Source organism: Anabrus simplex, chromosome 5 (assembly GCF_040414725.1).
Source record: "Anabrus simplex isolate iqAnaSimp1 chromosome 5, ASM4041472v1, whole genome shotgun sequence".
Lineage (NCBI taxonomy): Eukaryota > Metazoa > Arthropoda > Insecta > Orthoptera > Tettigoniidae > Anabrus > Anabrus simplex.
This window is the reverse complement of record NC_090269.1, coordinates 266422964-266445615: the sequence shown is the minus strand read 5'-3', so window position 1 is coordinate 266445615 and position 22652 is coordinate 266422964. Positions and strand designations below refer to the sequence as shown.

Genomic DNA, 22652 nt, shown 5'->3' with positions numbered 1-22652 from the left:
TTAACACACACTTAGTATTAAAATCATGTAAAATATAATGCAGTCGGATATAGTTAGAATGATTTTTGTAGAAATTCGAGTTTGGGAATTGGCTATGATGTTTAAAATGTTGTTTAAAATGAGTAAAATGTCAAAGGGAACTCCTTCAGATGACAATTGCGTTTTTTTTTTTTTTTTTTTTAACATGTTGCAATTCGCTGGAAGTTTGCAGGGAAGTGAGTAACATACATTTCAGACTTATCCGTGAAAGACCTATTTTTATCTACACAATACTTATGTTCTATTCTTTTATTTTTAGACTCAACACACTGGAACTTTAATTTATGTAAATTCCTTGTCTGCATAGGTCCTTGGAGCCATTTCTGATATGCCTTCTTTTTACATTTACAAGCGGCTTTCACTTCATCAGTCCACCAAGATGTTAACTTTCTTCCATCTTTATACAAAGTCGTTCCTAGGCATTCTCTTGCTATTTCTACTGCAGCATCCGTGTATGGCACCGATTCTCTTTCTATGTCCTGAACCTGCTTACTGTCCATTGTTTGGAACATTTCACTAATCATATCCATGTACTTCTGTCTAATTTCGTTGTCTTGGAGATTTTCTACCTTTATCCGTCTACAGACAGATTTAACTTTCTCTATCCTAGGTCTAGAGATATTTAGTTCACTACAGATCAGATAATGGTCCGTATAATCTAAAAATCACTGAAAAATCAGCACATTCCCAACAGATTTCCTGAATTCGAAGTCTGTTAGGATATAGTCTTTAGTGGATCTGGTGCCCCTACCCTCCCATCTGTAGAGGTGAATAGTCTTATACTTGAAGAATGTATTTGAAACTCCTAATCCCATACTAGCACAAGTCCATTAAACTCTTCCCATTCCTATTAGCTTCCATGTCTTCCCCACATTTACCAATGACCCTTTCGTATCTGCCAATTCTCTTTCCAGCTCTCACATTGAAATCGCCCATTAGCACTAGCCTATCCTTGCTGTTGATCCTGACTATGATATTACTCAGTGCTTCATAACACTTGTCAACTTCATCCTCATCTGCACCCTCCCATGAGACAGTTCTCTCCTAATTCGTCCAACTGCCAAATCTACCCACATCATTCGCTCATCTACATGCCTAACAGAAACGATGTTATGTGCCATAGTATTCCTGATGAACAGTTCTACCCTGCACTATACCCTTTCTTAAGACCCGTCAAGTGCACTTCATAATCTATTTCCTCGTTTATCTCCCCTTGCCTGAATATTGTTAACCCTAACACATCCAGACACATCCTCTTTGCTGACTCAGCCAGTTCTACTTTCTTCCATAAGCCCCATTAATATTGATAGCTCCCCATTGAAATCTATTTTGTTTGCCAAGTTGTTTCCAAGGAGTCCCTCACCTGTCAAATGCGAGTGGGACTCCGTTACTCCCATATGTCTGAGTCTTGCCTAAAGCTTTCTGAGCGAGCTTGGTGAAAATTCTGTGAAGCATGATGCTACCCTTACTTACACACAGTCCAAGTGAGGATTTTTCCTCTAATGGGCTAGTGCCCACTGGTGGATTGTATAGTCCTAGCTGTCTGAGCACAAGGAGGGTCACGACTCAGAATATATCCAAGTTGCCCACTCCTATTCCATAGTAACTGGTATCTCGACTCAGAACCTCTTACTAGGTCACTCAGTCGCTGCCCATGGTTCTTAAACTAGGACGGGACTACAGTAACCCACACCAAGTACAGTAGAAGTCCGTTATAGCGAGAATTCATAACGGTGAAAAATTTACTTGCTATAGCGGATTGTCGTTATATCCTATTTTTCGTAAAAGTTGGAGAAAACCCCATACACATTAAAATCGGTTTGAAACAGCAATCAGTTTGTTCAAAACTTGTGTTTTCGCAGATAATATCCACACTACGGTTTACTCGTTTGCTATTTTTTGATATCTGATACTACGTGAACGTTTGTGTTTAACTTCGTATCACTCCAGAGGCCTCTGTGGCAAACGTTTCTTCAGTTCTCTTCTTCAAACAGCATTACCTGACCTAACCATATATGTATCATGAAAACATTTCAAGCGCACGTAGAGAAATCAAAACCACCTCACTACAAATTTACATGGGAATAGTTTTTCCGAAATGTTACTAGACGCAAGAAAATATAAACTATCTTCTGAAATCAGTGATGTACTTTGCTACATCGCGAGGTGTATCTCATTCTTGCTTAATTTCAGTATATAACATTAAAATGAAACAATCGTTTCCTTCAGCCTTTATTTCTAACTGCTATCGGCCACGTCATTTACGCATTATTACGAAAACGAGTTACCCTCTTTCATTTTGTATTTTCTTTTAGTGAACAGCAGTCGACTGGTATTACTAATAGACTCCAACATTGCCTTCGAATGTCGACGAGAAAGCTCACAAGTGTACATAGGGAGAAAACTATAGGTTCGATGATCGATCACATTTTGTGGTAAATGTTTCAGTTTTCTTATTTAAACAGCGTCACCTAACTTAACCGTACTACGAGGCGTGTTTTTTAAATAAGGTCTGTTTGAAAATAAGTACACAATGAAAGGTTATTTCAAAAAAGTAAAGTTATTTTCAGAAAGTACATACTTCACTCTATTTTTCGACATAGTTGCCAAATTTGTTCAAACACTTATCATACCTGTTAACCAATTTTAAAATACCCTCTTCATAGAAACTTACCGCCTGCTCTGATAACCAAGAGTTCACTGCCGTTTTCACGTCGTCATTGTAATGGTTGCCACTGAGGTGATGTTTGAGGTGGAGGAACAGATGGTAATCGCTTGGCGCAAGATCAGGACTGTAGAGGGGATGGTCTAAAACTTCCCAGCCAAAACTGTCCAATAATTCGCGGGTCTGACCTGCAGTGTGAGGTCTTGCATTGTCATGGAGAAGGACAATTCCCTTTGTCAGCATGCCGTATCTTTTGTTTTGAATCGCTCTGCGTAGCTTTCTCAGGGTTTGGCAGTATGCTTCTGCATTGATAGTGGTTCCTCGTTGCATGAAGTTGACCAACAAAACACCATGCCTGTCCCAAAATACCGACACCATGATTTTGCGCTGGGACAGAGTCTGTTTGGCATTCACCTTTACAGGTGTGTGTGAGTGTCTCCATTCCATGCTCTGTTGCTTCGATTCGGGCGTGATATGCGAAACCCATGTTTCGTCTCCAGTTAAGATCTGACTCAAGAAGCAGTCACCTTCTTCGTCATAATGAGTCAAGAACTTCATCGCACTCAAATCTTTGGTTTTTGTGGTCCTCTGTTAGGAATTTCGGGACCCAGCGGGACCACAGTTTCCTAAACTTTAGGTGTTCAGAAACAGTGTTGTAAAGCACTGATCTCGACACGTCAGGAAATTCATTTGAGAGACCTGTTATTGTGAAGCGCCTGTTCTCACGAATCTTCGCTTCCTCTGAAGCCACCAAATCGTCTGTAATCAAAGAATACTTTTATGACTTGCTAAGCAGGAAAACTTGTTAATGAGGAATGCACTAAACAATGTTTCACTGTATAGTCTATATATTATATGTATTTTTTGTTAGTATTTTTTCATTTTCTTTTACACACAGTTTAATTACTTGCTTGAATTAAAAACTCAAATGCCTTTCCATAATTGTTATCTTTTAGCCTTGTTTCCATAATTTACATTATGGATTATTGATATAAACTGTATTAGATATTTTAAAGATACATTTAATTGTTGATTGCATAAGTTAATGGATCGTGTTTACTTTGTCAGCATGTCAGATGACCGCCCTGGTTGTGTTGGCTTGATGGGTCCTTCAGAACCTATCTTCTCTGGACTGTTTTCTTACCATGTTCCTACAAATACATGGAAGAAATTATGCGATGACTGCAGTCGTCCTGGAAGTCCAGGGGTACCAACCATCAGATCTCGTGTTGGCCACTCCATGCTTTTCCATCCTGTAAGTATTTGTTATGAATTATACTCCACTTAATTTATAGCTCTCTTAATTACAAGGTTGCTGATTTACAGAGAAAAATAGCCTTTTCTGAAACTACGCTGTAAATTGGTGACAGCATAAGAGGGAGAGAGATCGAGCGAGTTGGCTGTGTGGTTAGAGGGGTGCAGTTATGAGCTTGCGTTTGGGAGGTATTGGGTTCGAATCCCACTGTTGGCAGCCCTGAAGGTGGTTTTCCGTGGTTTCCCATTTCTGCATCAGGGGAATGCTGGGCCATTTCCTTCCTACTCCTAGCCCTTTCCTATCCCATCTGTGTCGGTGTGGCATAAAGCAAATTATAAAAAATTGTCTTTTTATTTTCAAAATCTCCCTCCATTCGGAGGCTGCCTATGACAAAGAATACATAAACAATTTCATTCAAAAATAAAAAATAAGGTACATTACATATCAATCTGGCAAATATAAGTGGTGTCTGAGTATCAAAAGAGAACCCCTGAGCACTTTCAGCTCTCAGTTGATGAACTCTTTGGAACTGATGTTGAAGGTCTTTATCAGCTCTATCGCTTTCTTAGGGACTGTCCTTCTCGCTGTTCTCGTGCTGCCATTTACTCCGATGCCATGAACTTCCTCATGCACTTGAAATCCTTTCTCATGGAGTGTCTGTCCTATGGTGTGATGTCTGGTGTTTCGAAGAGCTTCACCGAAGGCACAGGAACCCAAGACGTGAGGTAATGTTTGTCTTGCTACATCTTCTGCAGCGGTTAACATCAAGGGACCTTGCCGGTACAGCTCTTACAGGTGCAACGTTACATGTAATTTTCAGTGAATCTCTCCACTCCATGCTAGAAAGGCCATCGTGGTTTCTAACCCAGCGGTTTGCAGGAGGGAACTCCTTGTACCCACACACTCCTTGACCTTTGCTTCTCAACTGGCACCATTTCTCAAATTCAGATTCTCGTAATTGATTTCAGAGTTTCTTCGTGTCCTACTCACCGTGCCTATTCTCACATCGTCAGTTTTATAATTTATTTTTAGCTCAATTAAACATCTGTTAATTTCTTCATTTAGATTTCTAGTATTTTGTTCAACTAATGTATTAATAACCTTGAATATTGTATTGTTATTAACGCTAGCCCCAACATACTTTTAGATAAAATACATATCAGTCTGGCAAATATAAGTGGTGTCTGAGTATCAAAAGAGAACCCCTTGAAGCTGAAAGTGCTCCTTTGAGAAGTAATAATAATAATAATAATAATAATAATAATAATAATAATGTGTTAACCCCAATGAAAATATTTCCATATATTAACACACGGGTACTAACGGTAATCCCCATGTAGTACCTACACTTCATCAAGACAATTATTGAAACTCGGGGACTTTTCCTCTTGGTGAAACTTACAACCTGACTTCACCATGTTTACCATCACGAAGGTGCCAACTATGTGCAATCATTTGAAGTATTACTACTCAGTCCTCCTTATTTCCCTGCTTGTGAGTTGGTAACGATACTTGTTTGATCATTACTGTACTTCGTTTTTCTACCCATGAGCATTGTAAAATTCATTGTGAATGAAGGAGCTCTACTGTGGTCTTCTTGTAGAATGTTGTATTTACAGTATTAAGTGTATCTGACAGTAACCCTCCCACAGGAAGACTTTTCAGTGTTGATAGCAAAAATTAGACAATTCAGACCTACATTAAGCACTTGTACACTGGAATCGCTTATGGGTCAGAAGACAGAAATGTCATCACAGAAGAAAGGATGCTTCAAGAAAATCTACATTGAAAAGCAGCTGTTGGGTTTGAAACAAGCTACAAAGAATGTTTTATCACAGAGCTAACAGGTAATGTGCAAATGTTATTGTGTGATATGATATGCTTTAGAATAGATTGCTCTCAGGTAGGGCAAAGGTGGTGTCATTATTGAGAAGGGAGGAGCATGCTTTGGATTTGACTCAAAATTTTTCGGGGGGGGGGGAGGGGCAGGATTACTGATAACCCACTTCTAAGGTTGGTGTCTTTGCTGTCCATCTCACAACATTGTCGAGGTCTTTTCGCAGTTGCTTACAGTCCAGTTTATTACTCTGCAATAAATCATCTGCAAAGAGAGTTATCTGTGATTCCAGTTCTTTACTTCTATTTGGACTGCTTCCACATTTTCTAAACAAATTAAAGTTAAGTGAGAATTCTTCTCAAATCACAGATAACCCCTCACTTTCATCAACCTCGCCTATCGCAGGCCTCCTCCCTCTACCACCGTAGTTCCCTCTCTCTCCTTCTCCAGCCTACCTGGTTTCACATAACAGATACACTTCTAGACCCGCAGTCTTGGCCACGGCCAGAGCAATACACTGTAGCAACTGAGTAGTCAGCAGCAGAGTAAGGACGTCAAGCAGGTAAGTTTAACTTTGGATCTTAGTCCTCAGTCATATTTCCCTCCTGTTTTGGCCTAGAACCTTACAACTAAGGTATTTTCCTTTCTTTTTTTTTTTGTTTCAGACTATTGGGACATATGAGTCCAGCCCCACAGTTGGATGACAAAAATGGGATGTATTATCTATAAATAAATTAAACGTGGTGAAAATATATGGGGCCCAACTTACATTATTTATAATATGCACTGTCAATATCGTTCATCCTATGGCTTCATCATAAATCCATTACAAACAACAACAGATATGTACATCATGAATCATAATTACATCAAAATTATCATTAGGATGTCGTAATAGATATCCCATTTGTGGGTTCGGCACATATTCATCATATTATATCATTTGTTTATTTTTGTATTTTGCTTAGCTCTGGCAGAACATATGATTCCTAACTCATGAGTAGGTTCTCACGACAGTTTCACTACAATGTTAAAATAATCATAAAAGAATAAAATATACCTGAGACAGACAGGCACCTCGTGCAATGGTAATAATTATTATGAAGGAATGTGGAGGATTTCTAACTATCAAATACTGCGAGCTTGCATCCGGGAGATAGTAGGTTCGAATCCCACTATCGGCAGCCCTAAAAATGGTTTTCCGTGGTTTCACATTTTCACACCAGGCAAATGCTGGGGCTGTACCTTAATTAAGGCCACGGCCGCTTCCTTCCAACTCCTAGGCCTTTCCTATCCCATCGTCGCCATAAGACCTCTCTGTGTCGGTGCGACGTAAAGCCCCTAGCAAAAAAATAACTATTAAATATGGGTTGACTGGTTTATTTACATAAGATGTGCTATTGTTGGAGGACACAATGTACATTGTTGAAGATAACATGAGAAGAATGGCGGTCTTTAGTAACAACAATTGCGTATATGTACAATGACCTTTAAAATGACAACATGTCCGTAATTACAATTGCATTTTCAAATATTTAATCATTAGTCCATTTGAAATTTTGTATAGTCTATCATCGATTCAGTCATGAATAATAAATCTTAAAATGAATATTTGTCTTGAAAATGATTTAAAACATTGCCATAAATGGTGGTTTAAATATCACCTTAATCATTGATTTAATACGTGTCACCATGATATGTTAATCTCGATTGTAACTGACAATAACAAGATTGAATTTGGATATAAATTGGTCCGCATGAGTTTGAGTTGGTTCATTCTCGTCTCCTTTATCCACGGTTCTAAGAGAAATCCTTACATTGGCCAGTATTTGTCTTCAGGTTATATCATTTGAGCAATTATAAATTAACGTTAATTCAATGGCAGAAGCAATAAGATACTCATAAAATGTGAAAGAGATTTTCCCTTTCTCAAACAACATACTCAATTCAGTGCAGAAATAAATAATGTGAGATTAAAGATTGATTCGAAGAACATAAACAAATGTGGTACCATCAAGTAAAGAATAAATCATCTCAACATACTAATAAAATGAGAAGAATCTGGCATCATCCTAGAATGGTACATCCCACAGTATTACAATATAGCCACACTGGATCAGAATTATTCTGGATTAATCTTCGACGAAAGGCTGAAATAAAATCTCATGCACAAACATAATATTACAGTAGTACTGCTGGTGGTTACTGGATCAATTCTGGTCAGATTCTCGTGGAAATAAATCTGTAATAAATAACAAGAGCAGAACTGGGCGTACGGCTTCTAATATTTGTTGATTAATATTGAAGATTGCTACATTCCACATGCTACATTCTATTATCTTTATTTCATTGCTACAAGCGATCTGTCCATTTCTATACTCGAAGACTCTATTCAACAAATACCTCTCATAAAATATCATTGCAACATAACACATAACTTAAATAACACTTCAGTTCAGTAGCTCGTAGACTCATAAACACGTAGATTCAGTACTCGTAGACCTAAGATACAAAGATTCAATAATATGTGCCTAACAGTGCCCTCGATTCTCCTGTAAAATAAAAGTTACCATACAAATCTGCTAAATCTGCTGAATACTCTGATATAGAATTGCTACTCTCTACTCAGCAATAATAATACAAATATTATTACACTCAATGCATAATCATTGTTTCGAAGATCCTAATTTACCTGACCCGTTTAACACTGAAATTAATATTACTGAAGACTAACGTCCAGAAATTCAAATAAGTGAGATATAGATACATGATCAACATTAAATATGGCTTGAAATTATTAATTGAAGATATACTATGTCCTACAGTACCTTGATTTATTTGAAGGTATATCAGTCTCATATTCCGAATATTCTTTCTGCTCTACCAATTGTAAATGATATGTACACAAGAATCAAAATAAAGCAAATAACCTGAAAGAGAATTCTGTATTAGTGAACATAAAAGTAAGGACTTATGTAGAGCCGCCTCCGTCGGGATCAGGTGAAGTAAGTCCATCTTGGCGTTGTTCTGGTGCCTCACATTTTAATTCATCTTGATGTAACACATATTAAAGAAAATACACATCGTGAATGTCGCGGGCTGTAACATAATAGTACACATTATTCTTGGCCAAGCATGCATAAAGTACAATTAATAAAATCAATATTCATACGATCGAGAAATTGTAATTCCAATCTTGAAATTATCACTGCAGACAGTTCAGATTAATATTAAATTCCGTAACTCCGACCCCACGACAGAATACCGGTCGCGCCTATCGTGAATATCGGCGACAATCCTTAGCGTGAAATGCTGCGATAATAATAATAATAATAATAATAATAATAATAATAATAATAATAATAATAATAATAAATGCTCAGCTTATACAATTGCTTCTTTCCACATTCAAGGCAAGAGAATGAGTGAGAGTTGTTAACAATTAATTCTTTCATATAAATAAATTACTATATTGAAATGTTGTTCCGTCATATTCCAAATTAATTATAGATGCAGATTACATTCTCCGTGAAGTAAAGATGGTTATTATCAATGTCGATATGGGGAAAATGTCGCACTATCCTCCCACCATAATGGGACTCTCTTTTAAAATATATCTATAGAGCATCCAGCGTTAAGAAAAGACTACAGGCCTTATGGGCTTTTACTTCTGTTGGTGTTACCCACTTTAGTTCTACATGTATATAAACATTATAACGAATTCCTATCAAAATGTATACTTTTTCTTATGAAACAAGGATTGGTTGTGCCATACAATACTAAATAAGACGTAAAATCATTTTTATATCTTTGAGTTTATCCTTTTAAATATCGTATATGCGGTTCAGTACACGGAACAGCCGGCCATGCTTGTCGCATTGCGCGCCACATTTCAGCGTGTAGTGCGGAAGTGTGTACAGTAGACAACACGTGTAATAACTCAGCGTAACCACTGCAAATCATCATTGGTGAGGTCAGTGCGGCATGTTTCCCTTTTTGTGTGTGTCACTCATTACAATGATTGGGAGATATTCGGCAGAGTGAAGTGATCGTCTTCCTGGGGCGCATAGTGTTTTGTTATAAATACAGTATAATTTATTGTGTTTCATTTTTCGTGTATTGCATTGCTTTTGGTTGTGTGTATCGTGTATAGTTTTTGTCTGTTTAGTATTTTTTATATAATCAGTCAGCGAGTAATACATTTAAATTATAGCTGAACATGTGAAAAGGATAAGTAGTGAAGTTGTCAGGAGAAAGGAACGGCAAATGGTGCTTAATTCATTTTCATATTTGAAAACAAAGCATCCAGGACGAAGTGTAAACTGGGTAGTAGATAAAGCCGCAAAGTTTTTAGGAATTTCGAAGACTTCCGTCTTCAAAATAAGGAAGGAAGCCAGCGAAGGGCACTCCAGAGTCCCAGCAAGAAGCGGGAAAGGAAACAGTTAATTCGCAGTAATTCCAGACTCATTAAATACCATGATTTTGTCAGAAGTGGAATACGGCGCACTGTTCATGAATTCTATTTTAGAGATGAACCGCCAACTCTGAACACAATCCTCACTTCCGAAAAACAGCAACTCCGAACTACCTGATTTTAAGAAATCATACGAATAGGTCATTCAGCATTCCGTATTTTATGTTGCGGAAGAATATTTAAGTTATCGTATTTTGTGATAAACATGAAGCCCTTGCATCTGTTGTCACTTACGAGTAAATTTATCTGAAATGAGCTGAAGGATACATCACCGAGACAGAGATATCTCGCCGTCAGCTTCCTGTGTTGTAACCACACAGTATATGCCTTAATAATGAAATGTTTCTGGGGGCTAATAGACTCAGCACTGCGCTCCCTTAAAGCAACAACGATCATGAAACTTTCTCAGATATAAGAAACAAGACAATCATTTCGGTTTCTGGATATGTATATGCATATTATTATTATTATTATTATTATTATTATTATTATTATTATTATTATTTAGTTCGCATCCCTGCATGTTCAAACTCTTCCTCTATTTCGAATGATACAGTCAGTGGGCTATTATCCTTAGAAACGTTATGGCAAAACGAAATTTCATTAATGACTGGAGATAATCTGGCATTTATATTATTATTAGTCTTGCAACAGCTGTACCAAGCGTTGTATAATTTTATGTCATGACTGTATTTCGCAAGCAGTGTCCGAGCCGCGCTGAGTGAGCGAGTATGGCAACAGTGGAAGGCAGCAGGCCCATAAGGCCTGTAGTCTTTTCTTAACTCTGGATGCTCTATAGTCACCGAGAGAACCTTCTCTTGAAGTCCCTTTTCTACTTTATTCACATAGGGGTGCTGTGTTTTCATGAGTTATGTAAACACAGTATAACCCCGATTTTGCGTGACCTCAGTTTAGCATAAACCTCCATTTAACGGAAGAAATTTCAAGTCCTGAAAATTATTCCATAAGAGCAGTGCAATTTTATATTCGATTTAACTTAGTTCACTATAGGGCAAAACCCACATTTAGCATTAAGGAAATGTTAAAATTCTCAAACATTTATTTCTGTTCATTTTAGTTATAGGACCTTAAGAACATATGAAAAAGACGTCATAAGCTTGCTAAAGATGATTCAAGGCAGAAGAGGAATTTAGAGCGCGGGCACTTAAGGCTAAAGCGAGATGTCTGACTCTGATACAAATCCAACTGCTGTAGTACAGTAGAAGAGAACCCCTGTTTTCATGACAATGTTATTATGCCCTTCAAAAATTCATATATTAAACTGTACGGTGTTCTTCAGTTACAACGAGAACCCTTTTACTGATTCATCCATTATTACGGGCAAAATTGGGCGTGTTTTTTTTTAGTCCATTATCAATATTCATACACTCTACTCCAGCGTTTATATTGAATGCGATCGATCATCTTCTGTATCGATTCCTTGCTACGCATGAGCAAGCTAATCTTGAGTGAACCAGAGCTCACAACTCCAACTGGTATAAACAAACATTGGGAGAACATGTTTTTGCAATAAGTGCAATGACAACAGTTGTCAACTCCTTAGTAATAAAGGCTGAAGTAAACGATTGTTTAATTTTAATACTATGTACTGAAATAAAATAAGAATGTGATACTTTTCCTTCTCAAGATACAGCGGTGTGCATAACAAATTTCAGAGATTAATTTACTGGTTAATTATTATTAGACATTTTTGACATTGTTAATGCCCACAGTTTGATATATCATACGGGTCATTATTATGGCATTACCAAATTAAAAAATGTTTTGTTCCTATCTTTTATATCACAACTGACCTTGTAACTATTTATTGTAATTTCAAAGAATTTGGACGAATATATTTTCTCTGTGCATTAATAGGTTAAAATAGTTTCTTCCTGTCGCTGGATAGGCAGTTGGAAAGGAAGTGTGTGTCATCACTGAGTGTTATAGAAGTCTTCTTCTCGAACTTTTTTTGCACTTGTGGAAATGTTGCACTTACGTTTTTGAAACTTGTTACTTGACACAATTTTCATGTTTGATGGTAATCCTGTTGTTAGTATGTTGGTCATACTAATGTTGAGATATACCGAGCTCGACAGCTGCAGTCGCTTACGTGTGGCCAGTATCCAGTATTCGGGAGATAGTAGGTTCGAACCCCACTGTCGGCAGCCCTGAAGATGGTTTTCTGTGGTTTCCCATTTTCACACGAGGCAAATGCTGGGGCTGTACCTTAAGGCCATGGCCGCTTCCTCCCCACTCCTAGCCCTTCCCTGTCCCATCGTCACCATAAGACCTATCTGTGTCGCTGTGATGTAAAGCAATTAGCAAAAAAAAAAAAAAATTTTTAATGTTGAGATTTTTTAATGTTCTTTCCCTCTGTTCCTCAACTTTAAATATGATATTCTCCAAGTCTTATTCATTTTCAGACCACTGATCTTAAATACATAAAAAGACTAATCCAATCCAGCTTCTCTACCAAGACGTTGACCTTGTGTCCAACTATCTTAACATACGGGTGACTGAACACTTATGCCTTCTGCTAATTGTCACATATACAGGGTGGACCATAAATCATGGTACCCTCTCTTTGGTACAACAAAAATTAACATTCGATTTATGTCATAAGGTATATTCACTATCATGTGTCCAAAATACCAGTGTGAGCATCACCATTATCATAACACAACTGAATATAAACCATGTTCAATGAGAGGTTTTGTAGTAAAAATGTTCCGTGATGATTCCAGATATCTCACAGCAGCCCGCAGTTTATTTGATGTTTGGTAGGTGTGTTGCCTGACATTTTCCTTAGTGGAGCACAACAAAATATTGTCTGGAGTGAAAAAGTAAGGGCTCATTGGTGGCCAGGTCATGGGACCCTTCCTACCTCTGATATGTGCCCAATCCACCTGTCTGGAAACAATTCATTAAGGCAACACTGACAGCAAAATGTGCAGGGGCTCCATTTTGATGTAGGATTATGCTTTCTGCTATTCCAGCTTCCGTTAACTGTGGATAGAATAGTTATCCGAGTATCTTAGGATGACTGCCCATTACTGAATCATTGAAAAATATGGTCCAAAAATATGGTTTGCTTTAATGCCAGCCCGGAACATGTGGTGGATTCTTTTCCATTGGGAATTGTCCTTAGCCCAAAACACAACTTTGTGTTTTCTTGAATTCAGTCAATTGCGCACTCAAGTATGAACATGATGTTATTGCAACCATGTTCCAAATGGAATCTTCAGAGAAGGGCAGCATAAGCATCAAGCGATCATATCAGTATCACTTAGTTTAACAAACAGTAGTTGAAACGGTTTGAGGCCTAAATTTTTAGTCATATGGTGTCGCTTTGTTGTCTGGAGTTTGCCAAGTTCAGCTTGTTGATATTACAGGCGATTGCTCCACAGATGTCTGTACATTGGTACAAGTTTCTCTTTTCATTATGGGTTTTGCGCTTGATTGTTCACACTTCTTCTTTTGAAATGCATGCTTTTGTCATCATAATACAATTTTCTGAGACTGTGAAATTTAACTTTTCTTGGAAACGATTCAAAAGTCATACCATTATTGGGTCTCTCGTGCACCTGCACTGTGGCAAACAAACGCATTTCAGCAGAATACAAATGTGTGTCGATTGCCATAACAGACAGACATTCTGGTTTGAACTTTTTCCCACATTGTTAAAGATTGTTGTGCATTGTAATGAAACCAAAGGGGTAATTTGATTCATTGCCCACCCTGTACGCTCCCCTTGGTCGTTTATGGCTCCTAGAATCATTTCCTCTTGAACATCTTCATCTGATCTATCCATCACACTTTGTAGCAAATATTTATATCAACTGACAAAAACACAACCATTCACAAAAGTGGTGAACATTAGGTTTTGCCTTTACACTGGCTTTTTCATTACTTCTTAGGGGTGAAAATCTAAGTGTAAGATGTGAGAACCATGACAGCTAATCCATAAAGGCATGAAATCGAGCATAACCTTTTACATACCTGGTGTACAGGGCAGCATTCCTAATAAATATAAGCACTGTATTCTTTGTCCATCATGCTTTCACAACCTGTAGATATTGATGAAATTGTTGAAAATTATGTTCCTGAATTATGAGAACCAGCCTTTCAGGATTGTAACTTTAACAATCCTGCAATATGATGATATAAAAGTATTGAAAATAAAATAGGTAGATTTTATGATAAATGACAATAGAGTGAATTATGGTAGTGAGAAAATTTTGTAGAATATGACTTTGTTTTAGTGGAAATTTTGTGTGATCTCTCTACTAATTTCTTCAGTTTATAGATTCTTTTACAATTTTCTTAACGTCGAACCAACACAGATCAGTCTTATGGCGACGATGGGTTTGGAAAGGGCCAGGAGTGGGAAGGAAGTGACCGTGGCCTTAATTGAGGTACAGCTCTGGCATTTTTCCTGGTGTGAAAATGGGAAACCACAGAAAACTATCGAACCCACTATCTCCCGAATGCAAGGTGATAGTTATGTGTACCAAACCGTGTAGCCACTTGTTCGGTGGTTATGTTTAGGTCATTTTCAGAAATCAGTTTTAAGCTTATGCCCTGTTTCAGAAACGTCAGATATCGAACCCAGTGTTTTTGCGTTGCAATGAACGTAAGGTACATCTGTCGGTTTGATGTACTGCCCTCTAACTTAGAGGGCCCTGAGCAAGAGTTATCTATTCATTAACTTCTCGGGCGCATGTGCAGTACTGTACTATATATTGGCAGCTATTACATGTTTTTGTGCTTTCTCATGATCTTCCAACGAAGTAGTTCTAGGCATGATTAACGTTCTAGAATGGCGACGATTATCATAGTCAGTCTAGTATTCTTATCATGTACAGTGAAGATGAATTGAAAGACAGATTCAGGCTAAACAAATACACTGGCATACGTTTGGTTGAGGTTATAGATGACAACTTGCATCCTGTGACAATTTTCCATTATCCCCTCTTGATCAAATATGTTTTTATACTACTGAGTCTTATATTTGTATCTGTATATCCATTAGTGTCCATAAAAAAACCGGTACCAATAATTTTGTATAACAGGTAATTACACATTTATCTTAGTAGGCCTATTTGAATTGGCAGTGAGCATATACTTTTGTCGTGGGATTGTTTTTAATTAACTAACGACATTATATTACAAGGAATTAACAGGTTGTATATGTTAATTACATGATATTTATCGTTATATTGTGGTTAAACAACGTTCATATTTTGGAAAAACAGGGAATATATACGGCTCAGTGCAAACTGGATCACGCATGACAGGTGCTGCTGGTATGCATATTTCATTAGAAATCCTAAACAGTATCAGATTCTTCTGATTGTCCTTAAACGCCACGAAACTGATAACTACACCTGCAAGAGCAAGTTGGAATACCAATTTCTCGCTGCACAAATTGCTCAGATGCGATGCATTACTTGTGCGCATGCGCCTAACTTTTTAGGGAACACGTCTAATGTGCAAAAACAAAGCAGTGTGAGGGGTGGCATCTAGTGAGTATTTTTGAAACTTGATCAGAGAGTCAGTAGTTAACAGTTTGATAACTTAGCTGGAATTATGTTGTGCAACACAGCGAAGATTTATCGAGTCGACTACTGTAATGTATCAATAGCTATTGGACAGATATCTCACCATCAATAGCTATTGGACAGATATCTCACCATTTAAGAAATGCATCTCATTGGCAGAAAAAATGCTTATTGAAAAACATAAAACATTCTGTCACTCGTAATCTAGATTATTTCTGAAGTTCTTTTGCATTGTTGTATTTAGCAGTATTGATATTGATTTTCATATTTCTTTCTTTCCAGGGCTGCCGCAAACTTTTCATTTTTGCTGGCCAGAGAAGTAAAGATTATTTGAATGACTTCTTTACCTTCAATGTGGATACCCAGGAAGTTCGCCAAATTTCTGAGGGAGCCAAGAAAGAGGCTTGCAATATTCCAGCTGCTGGGTTCACGCAGAGAGCTACCATAGATCCCGAGTTGAATGAAATATATGTTCTTTCTGTAAGTTCTAAATGAAAAAAATATATTGATTACACAATCTAGATGAACACTATCAAGAAGAGAAATCTCAATACTCTTAAGAGCATTGCAGGGGGCTGAACTTCGGTGAGAAAAGCTATGTAATATGTAAAAATATCATGGTTTGGTATATAGAATCAACTCTGTGTTGAATGTATTCTTGAAAAGATTCATCTGGGGTATGTTCAGCATGCTAGGGTAACTCAAAGTTTAGGACGTATGGTTGGTTATGAGATAAATTGTGTTCTCTCCACTCCCAGAAATGCTCAAGGTATCAAGGCCTGTTGGCTTATCTGGATGTACTAGATGGCTGTGATAAACTCCTCCATAAATACCATTGTAGTCCTTTCTTCCACAAAACACACACACACCACCCCATGGGAACATCCACAGGAAACTCCAGGTTCTCAGCTAAATACAGTATACTTCACATTTCTGTCAGTTGCTTACCAAATCTCTAGAAAGAAGTCTTTCATCACTGGTGATCTCAGTCCTCTCTATTCTTCTCCCTGAGTAGCCTTGTGCTTGTAACTGCTACAGACCTGCCCAGAAGAGAGAGAGTAGTCATGCAATGAAGTTTGTATTCCTGGTTCTACTTTTGGGAGAAAGTTTAAATAATTATTATCCATCTTGCAGTAAGACTTTGTTACCTGTTGGTAATGCTTTTGGTTCGATTGTAGCAGTCGTCCAAAGTGTCAGTACACTTCGTTGTCCATCTAGGCTATTCACTGGTGTCTGCACTGACATATTGACAGTTCTTTCAGCTGAGTTAAGATCCAGCCATTTTGCTTTGTGACCCTTATCAGAATATAACAGAGAAAAATTAAACTTGGTTTAGTTCTTTTTGTCATGTTCTGGAAGTCCTGAACAACAAATGAATGAGTTAACTTCTAGTAGAAGGTTTCCAGAAATTTTCTAGTTCCCTACCAGCCACAGATACTATTATAGGCTGCCAACCTATCAATTGTGATCTACCAGTAGGTCATGAGAACAGGTTTAGTAGATCATGAGCTTTGAGAAGAGAACAAGGTTTCCAGAAAATATTCAAATCCCCACGCATGTGCCAGGAGAAGCTTATTTTGCATTTTGACTTCTGTTAACATATCAGCAGGTTCTACAATAGCTGAAAATATTCATTCACTTGCATGCTTACGATGGAGTGAGATAGTACTGTATCCCAGTTGTCATATCTATCCATTCTAAACAAAGGAACAAAAAGCCAAGAAGAGAGGAGGAAAGAAATCATATGAAAAGGAAGGTATTATGAAGTAAAGGTACAATATTTTATCAAGTCAGAGAGCTTTTATGGAATGACAAAGTACTCAAGAGAACAAAATTAACATTATATAAACAGTATTTCATATCATTTGTAACATACGGACTAGAAATGCTTGTGACTAATAAGAGACAAGATAGTAAGATCCAAGCAGTAGAAATGAATTTTTTAAGAACATCGGTTAAAAAGACAGGAAGAGATAGAATTTAAAATATTAAAATCAGAGAAGAGCTAAATATAGAACCGTTAGTACAGAAGATACGGAAAGCAAGACTGAGATGTTTCAGACATGTAAAAGGAATGGGAAAGGAACGGGTAGCAAGAAGGAAGTTGGAAAGAGAAGTTAAGGGAAATAAACCAGTTGGGAGACTGAGAAGAAGGTGGATGGATCAGATTTGGAAGGGAAGGACATTAGAGAAGCTGGATTGGATGTGGTGGAAGTAATGGAGCAGGAAAAGTGGAAGGACAGAAAGGAGTGGAGGAGGCTTGTTAACCACACCCGGGTGACTGGAGTGGGACGATGATGATGATGATGATGATGATGATGATGATGTCTGATTTGAAAAAAGTCGGTAGAAAATTAGTAAATATCACAATATTTCTTTGATATCTCAGTTTGCACCTTTTCCATGGTTGAACCTAAATCTCAAAGATCTGAGCACGTCAGTGGAGATAGTTTCAATATACATAGGGCAGCTGATGAACTGGAAATTTATTCCATTAAAAGAGGATCTGTATGTGGAAAGCGTTGCAGAACACAAGAAATGTTGGGCTGTGATTCTGCAAGATAAGTATCCTTGACAGACTAACATTGCACTTAGTTTGAAGGCTCAGCATGTCTGTGTGAACACTTATTTCAAGCATGAACTTCATTAAAACTAAGTTCAGAACTAAATTAACTGATGATTATTTGGAATTATGCATTCAACTTCGTGTTACTACAGTAGTTCTTTATCCAACGTAAAGGTTCCTGTGAAGTTTCACTTCAAGTAAAATTTTATATTTGTGCAGTGTAATTTATTTCCATTAGTATATACCTTGTACTGGTATACCTTGTACTGGATGGGTAACAGTAAAGAGAAAAGAAATGGAGTGGGATTTATAGTGAATCAGAATGTTGAACCAATAGCTGAAGTTGAGTATGTAAATGAAAGAATTATAATAATGCACATACATGTAAAAAAGGAACTACTGAAGATAGTAAAGGTGTATGCTCCAAAGACAGGATGTAGCGAGGAAGAAAAATATTTCCTCAATGAACTGGAAACACATATTGTTGGAGATGGAATCATGATAATGGGAGATCTGAATGCCCATGTGGGAACTGATAGAATGGGATACGAGAATGTTCGGGCCCACATGGGTATGGTGATAGAAAGGAAGATGGAAAGAAACTGTTGGACTTTTGTATCAGAAATAACCTGATGATAAAGAACACATGGTTTATGAAGAGAAATAGCCATAAGATCAGCCGATAGTTGGAATGGACAGTATGGAACACTCATCGATTTTATAATAACAGACCGAGAATGGGGAAGATACGTCATGAATACAAAGATAATCCCCAGTGAAAGTATGGAAGGTGATCATAGATTATTAATTGTGGAATTAAAACAAGTAAAAATCCCTAAAATTGTACTGAAAAAGAAACCAAAGATCAGGATTTGGGAATTGATGAGGAGGATAAAAGAATGGCATTCCAAGATTGTATAAAAAGGAAGTGGAGAAAAAGAGTGGGACAGTTTAAGACAGATTTGTGGAAGCATCAATTGAGGTACGCGGAAAAACAAAAGTAAAGGTTAAGGGAAAGGAGACACGGTGGTGGACAGACAAAATAGAAAAAGAAATAAAAGAAAGGAACAAGGGAAGAAGGAAATGGATGAGGAAAGGCAAAAAACGTATCAGAGGAAGAGAATAAGATAAAAAGATTACATGTGGAAAACAAAAGATTGAAACTACAAGTAAAGAGGAGCATCAAGGAAGAAAAGGAGAAATGATGGGGAGAATTTACGAACAAAATTGAGCAAGATAGTCGAGGAAATCAGATATTATGCAGAGTATTAAAATCAAAAAGAAAAAATCAAGGCATTAGAGAAGATTGATCCATAGTACATGACGAAAAGGGTCTTCAGAAGGTGATGGCAAAATACTTTGAAAAACTTTATAATGAGGATGAATGCTCGGAGGAAGAATGAGATAAGAAAATGGAAATAATAGATGGAGAAAAAGAATAGAACCCGATAACATAGTTGGAACATGAAAGGGCAGTGAAAGCAATGACCAAAGGTAAAGCAAGTGGAAAAGACGAATTCAATGCTGATATGATTACGGCAGCAGGAAGCAGTGGACTACAGGGGCTATACCAAGCCCTCAATGCCATATGGAAGGGTGAAAGGATACCTGAAGATTAGCAACAAGGAAGCATTGTACCATTGTTCAAAAAAGGAAATAGGAAGAAATGCGAAAATTATAGAGGTATAGCTCTATTATCACATGGGCTAAAAATAATGGAGAAAGTCATAGAAAAAAGACTGAGGGATATAATAGAAACACAGAGGAAGAACAATATGGCTTTAGACTGAATAGATCAATAATAGACTTGATATTTCAAATGCGAACGATAGTGGAAAAATACCGGGAAAGGAACAAGGAAATCATCATCCTATTTTTGGATTTGGAAAAAGCTTATGATACAGTTAAGAGAAAACATGTATGGGAATGCGTATGGAAAAGGAATGTACCAAAATCATTAAACAAGGTAAAAATGTTGTATCATGAGAGTAAAAGCAGTGTACAAGTGGGGAGTGGTGACTCTGAAACATTTTATACAAAGAAAGGTCTCGAGCAAGGAAGTGCACTGTTGCCATTATAGTTTATTATATTGCTGGATGAAATCATAAAACATGTAAAACGGAATATCACTTGTGATTAAGTGAATGCTTTGGTATTTGCGGATGATGTGGTGATTTGGGGAAAGGGAGAAAAGGAAGTATAAAGGAGACTGGACATTTGGAATGAAAATCTGAAGGGGTTTGGAATGGTAATTAGCAAAAAGAAAACTGTAGTCATGCACTGTGGAAAAGAGAAAAAGAGAAGCCAAGTGAATGTAGACGGAGAACGGTTAGAGAATGTAGAAAAGTTTACATATCTGGGTAGCATTATTAATGGAAGTAATGAAATCAGCCCTGAAATTAATAACAGACTAAGTAAAGGTACAACATTTTATCATCAAGTCAGAGAGCATTTACGGGATGACCAAGTACCCAAGAGAACAAAATTAACATTATATAAACAGTATTTCATACCAATTGTAACATACGGACTAGAAGCGCTGGTAACTAATAAGAGATGAGATACTAAGATCCAGGCAGTAGAAATTAAATTTTTAAGAACATCCGTTGAAAAGACAAGAAGAGATAGAATCCAAAATATTAAAATCAGAGAAGAGCTAAATATAAAACCGTTAGTACAGAAGATACAGAAAGCAGGACTGAGATGGTTTGGACATGTAAAAAGAATGGGAAAGGAACAGGTAGCAAGAAGGGAATTAGAAAGATAAGTTAAGGGAAAGAGACCATTTGGAAGACGGAGAAGAAGGTGAATGGATGAGATTTGGAAGGATATTAGAGAAGCTGATTGGATCTAGTGGAAGTAATGGAGCAGGAAAAGTGGAAGGACAGAAAGGAGTGGAGGAGGCTTGTTAACCACACCCGGGTGACTGGAGTGGGACATTGGTGGTGATGGTGGTGGTGATGATGATGATGATGATGATGATGATGATTATATACCTTAATTTTATTGTCTAGAGCTGCTGTACTTTTACATTAATTGACTTTTCAAAAATATTATGTTGTAATTGCAATTATTTCAAGGGTAGTTCATTTGAAAATGTCAGAACTTGGCAGTAGGTCACTGAAGCATCTAGACTGCTGGCCCCTGCTCTATTACATGAAGGTACTTCTGTGCTTGTAATGGAGAATTACATAAATATTGGCCACCTTCCTGTAGTATATTAAAAGGTACTGACAAATATGAGATACTTCATGCTTTTCTTCAGGAATTCCTTGTTACATAGTGTATCGTCGTCGTCATCATCCTTGTGTTTTTTCCTATAACAGTTTAATTGAGATCTGTCTTTAGTAGTTAATCACTAGTTTCTTCTCATCACATGCCCATGCTATTTAAGGCAAGCTTCTCACATTTTGTCCAAAACGTGCTACTACTCCCATCCATTGTCTGATATAGTAATTTCTGACAGAATCAAGTTTCGTATATCGTAACGACCAGTGGAGCATATCCATTTCATGGAGGTCTTGCTTGTGTATTATTGAGGCTGGCTATCAACCTGAACCACAGAATGTGACAAGTAGAACAATGGATTTGTACACTTCGCCCTTGAGATAAACGGGTAGTTTCTTTTTTCAGAGCACTCCAGTGGTTTGCAGCCATTTCAACCATGCTGAGTTCACTTGTGCTCGAGCATCAAGAAGCGTTTTGCTATCCAAGTGGGTGTAGGAACTAATATGATCTTGGTAATTAACTTTTATGGGTACCATCCATTTGCAGATTGCATTCAAGGTAGATGGTTTTCATAATGTCGAGTTGCAGACCCTTTTCATTCAAGCAACCCCTGTATCCTTTTTTCTAAGCTGTGTCTGAATTTATATGCTAGTAGCATGTTGTCGTAATCAATTAACCATCTCCTGTTGCCTGGGTATGGTGTAAGAGCCCTCTCCCATTCCTGTCGATTTAGGTATATTTGTGGACTGAGCTCAATAGCTGCAGTCGCTTAAGTGCAGTCATTGTCCAGTAATCGGGAGATAGTGGGTTCAAACCCCACTGTTGGCAGCCCTGAAGATGGTTTTCCGTGGTTTCCCATTTTTCACACTAGGCAAATGCTGGGGCTATACCTTAATTAAGGCCACGGCTGCTTCCTTCCCATTCCTAGGCCTTTCCTATCCCATCGTCGCCATAAGACCTATCTGTGTCAGTGCGACGTAAAGCAAATAGCAAAAATAAGGTATATTTGTTCCTCTTAGACTGT

At 37.5% G+C, this 22652-nt stretch overlaps 1 protein-coding gene across 1 annotated transcript in view; it reads left to right on the top strand.

The window, feature by feature from the left end:
* The window catches only part of muskelin (muskelin 1), a 231598-nt gene that overhangs the window by 105723 nt on the left and 103223 nt on the right, over positions 1 to 22652 (top strand). The window contains exons 9-10 of the mRNA XM_067147381.2: positions 3773 to 3959; positions 16117 to 16314. Coding sequence (XP_067003482.1) covers positions 3773 to 3959; positions 16117 to 16314 — 385 coding nt within the window. The remainder of the gene's footprint in view (positions 1 to 3772; positions 3960 to 16116; positions 16315 to 22652) is intronic.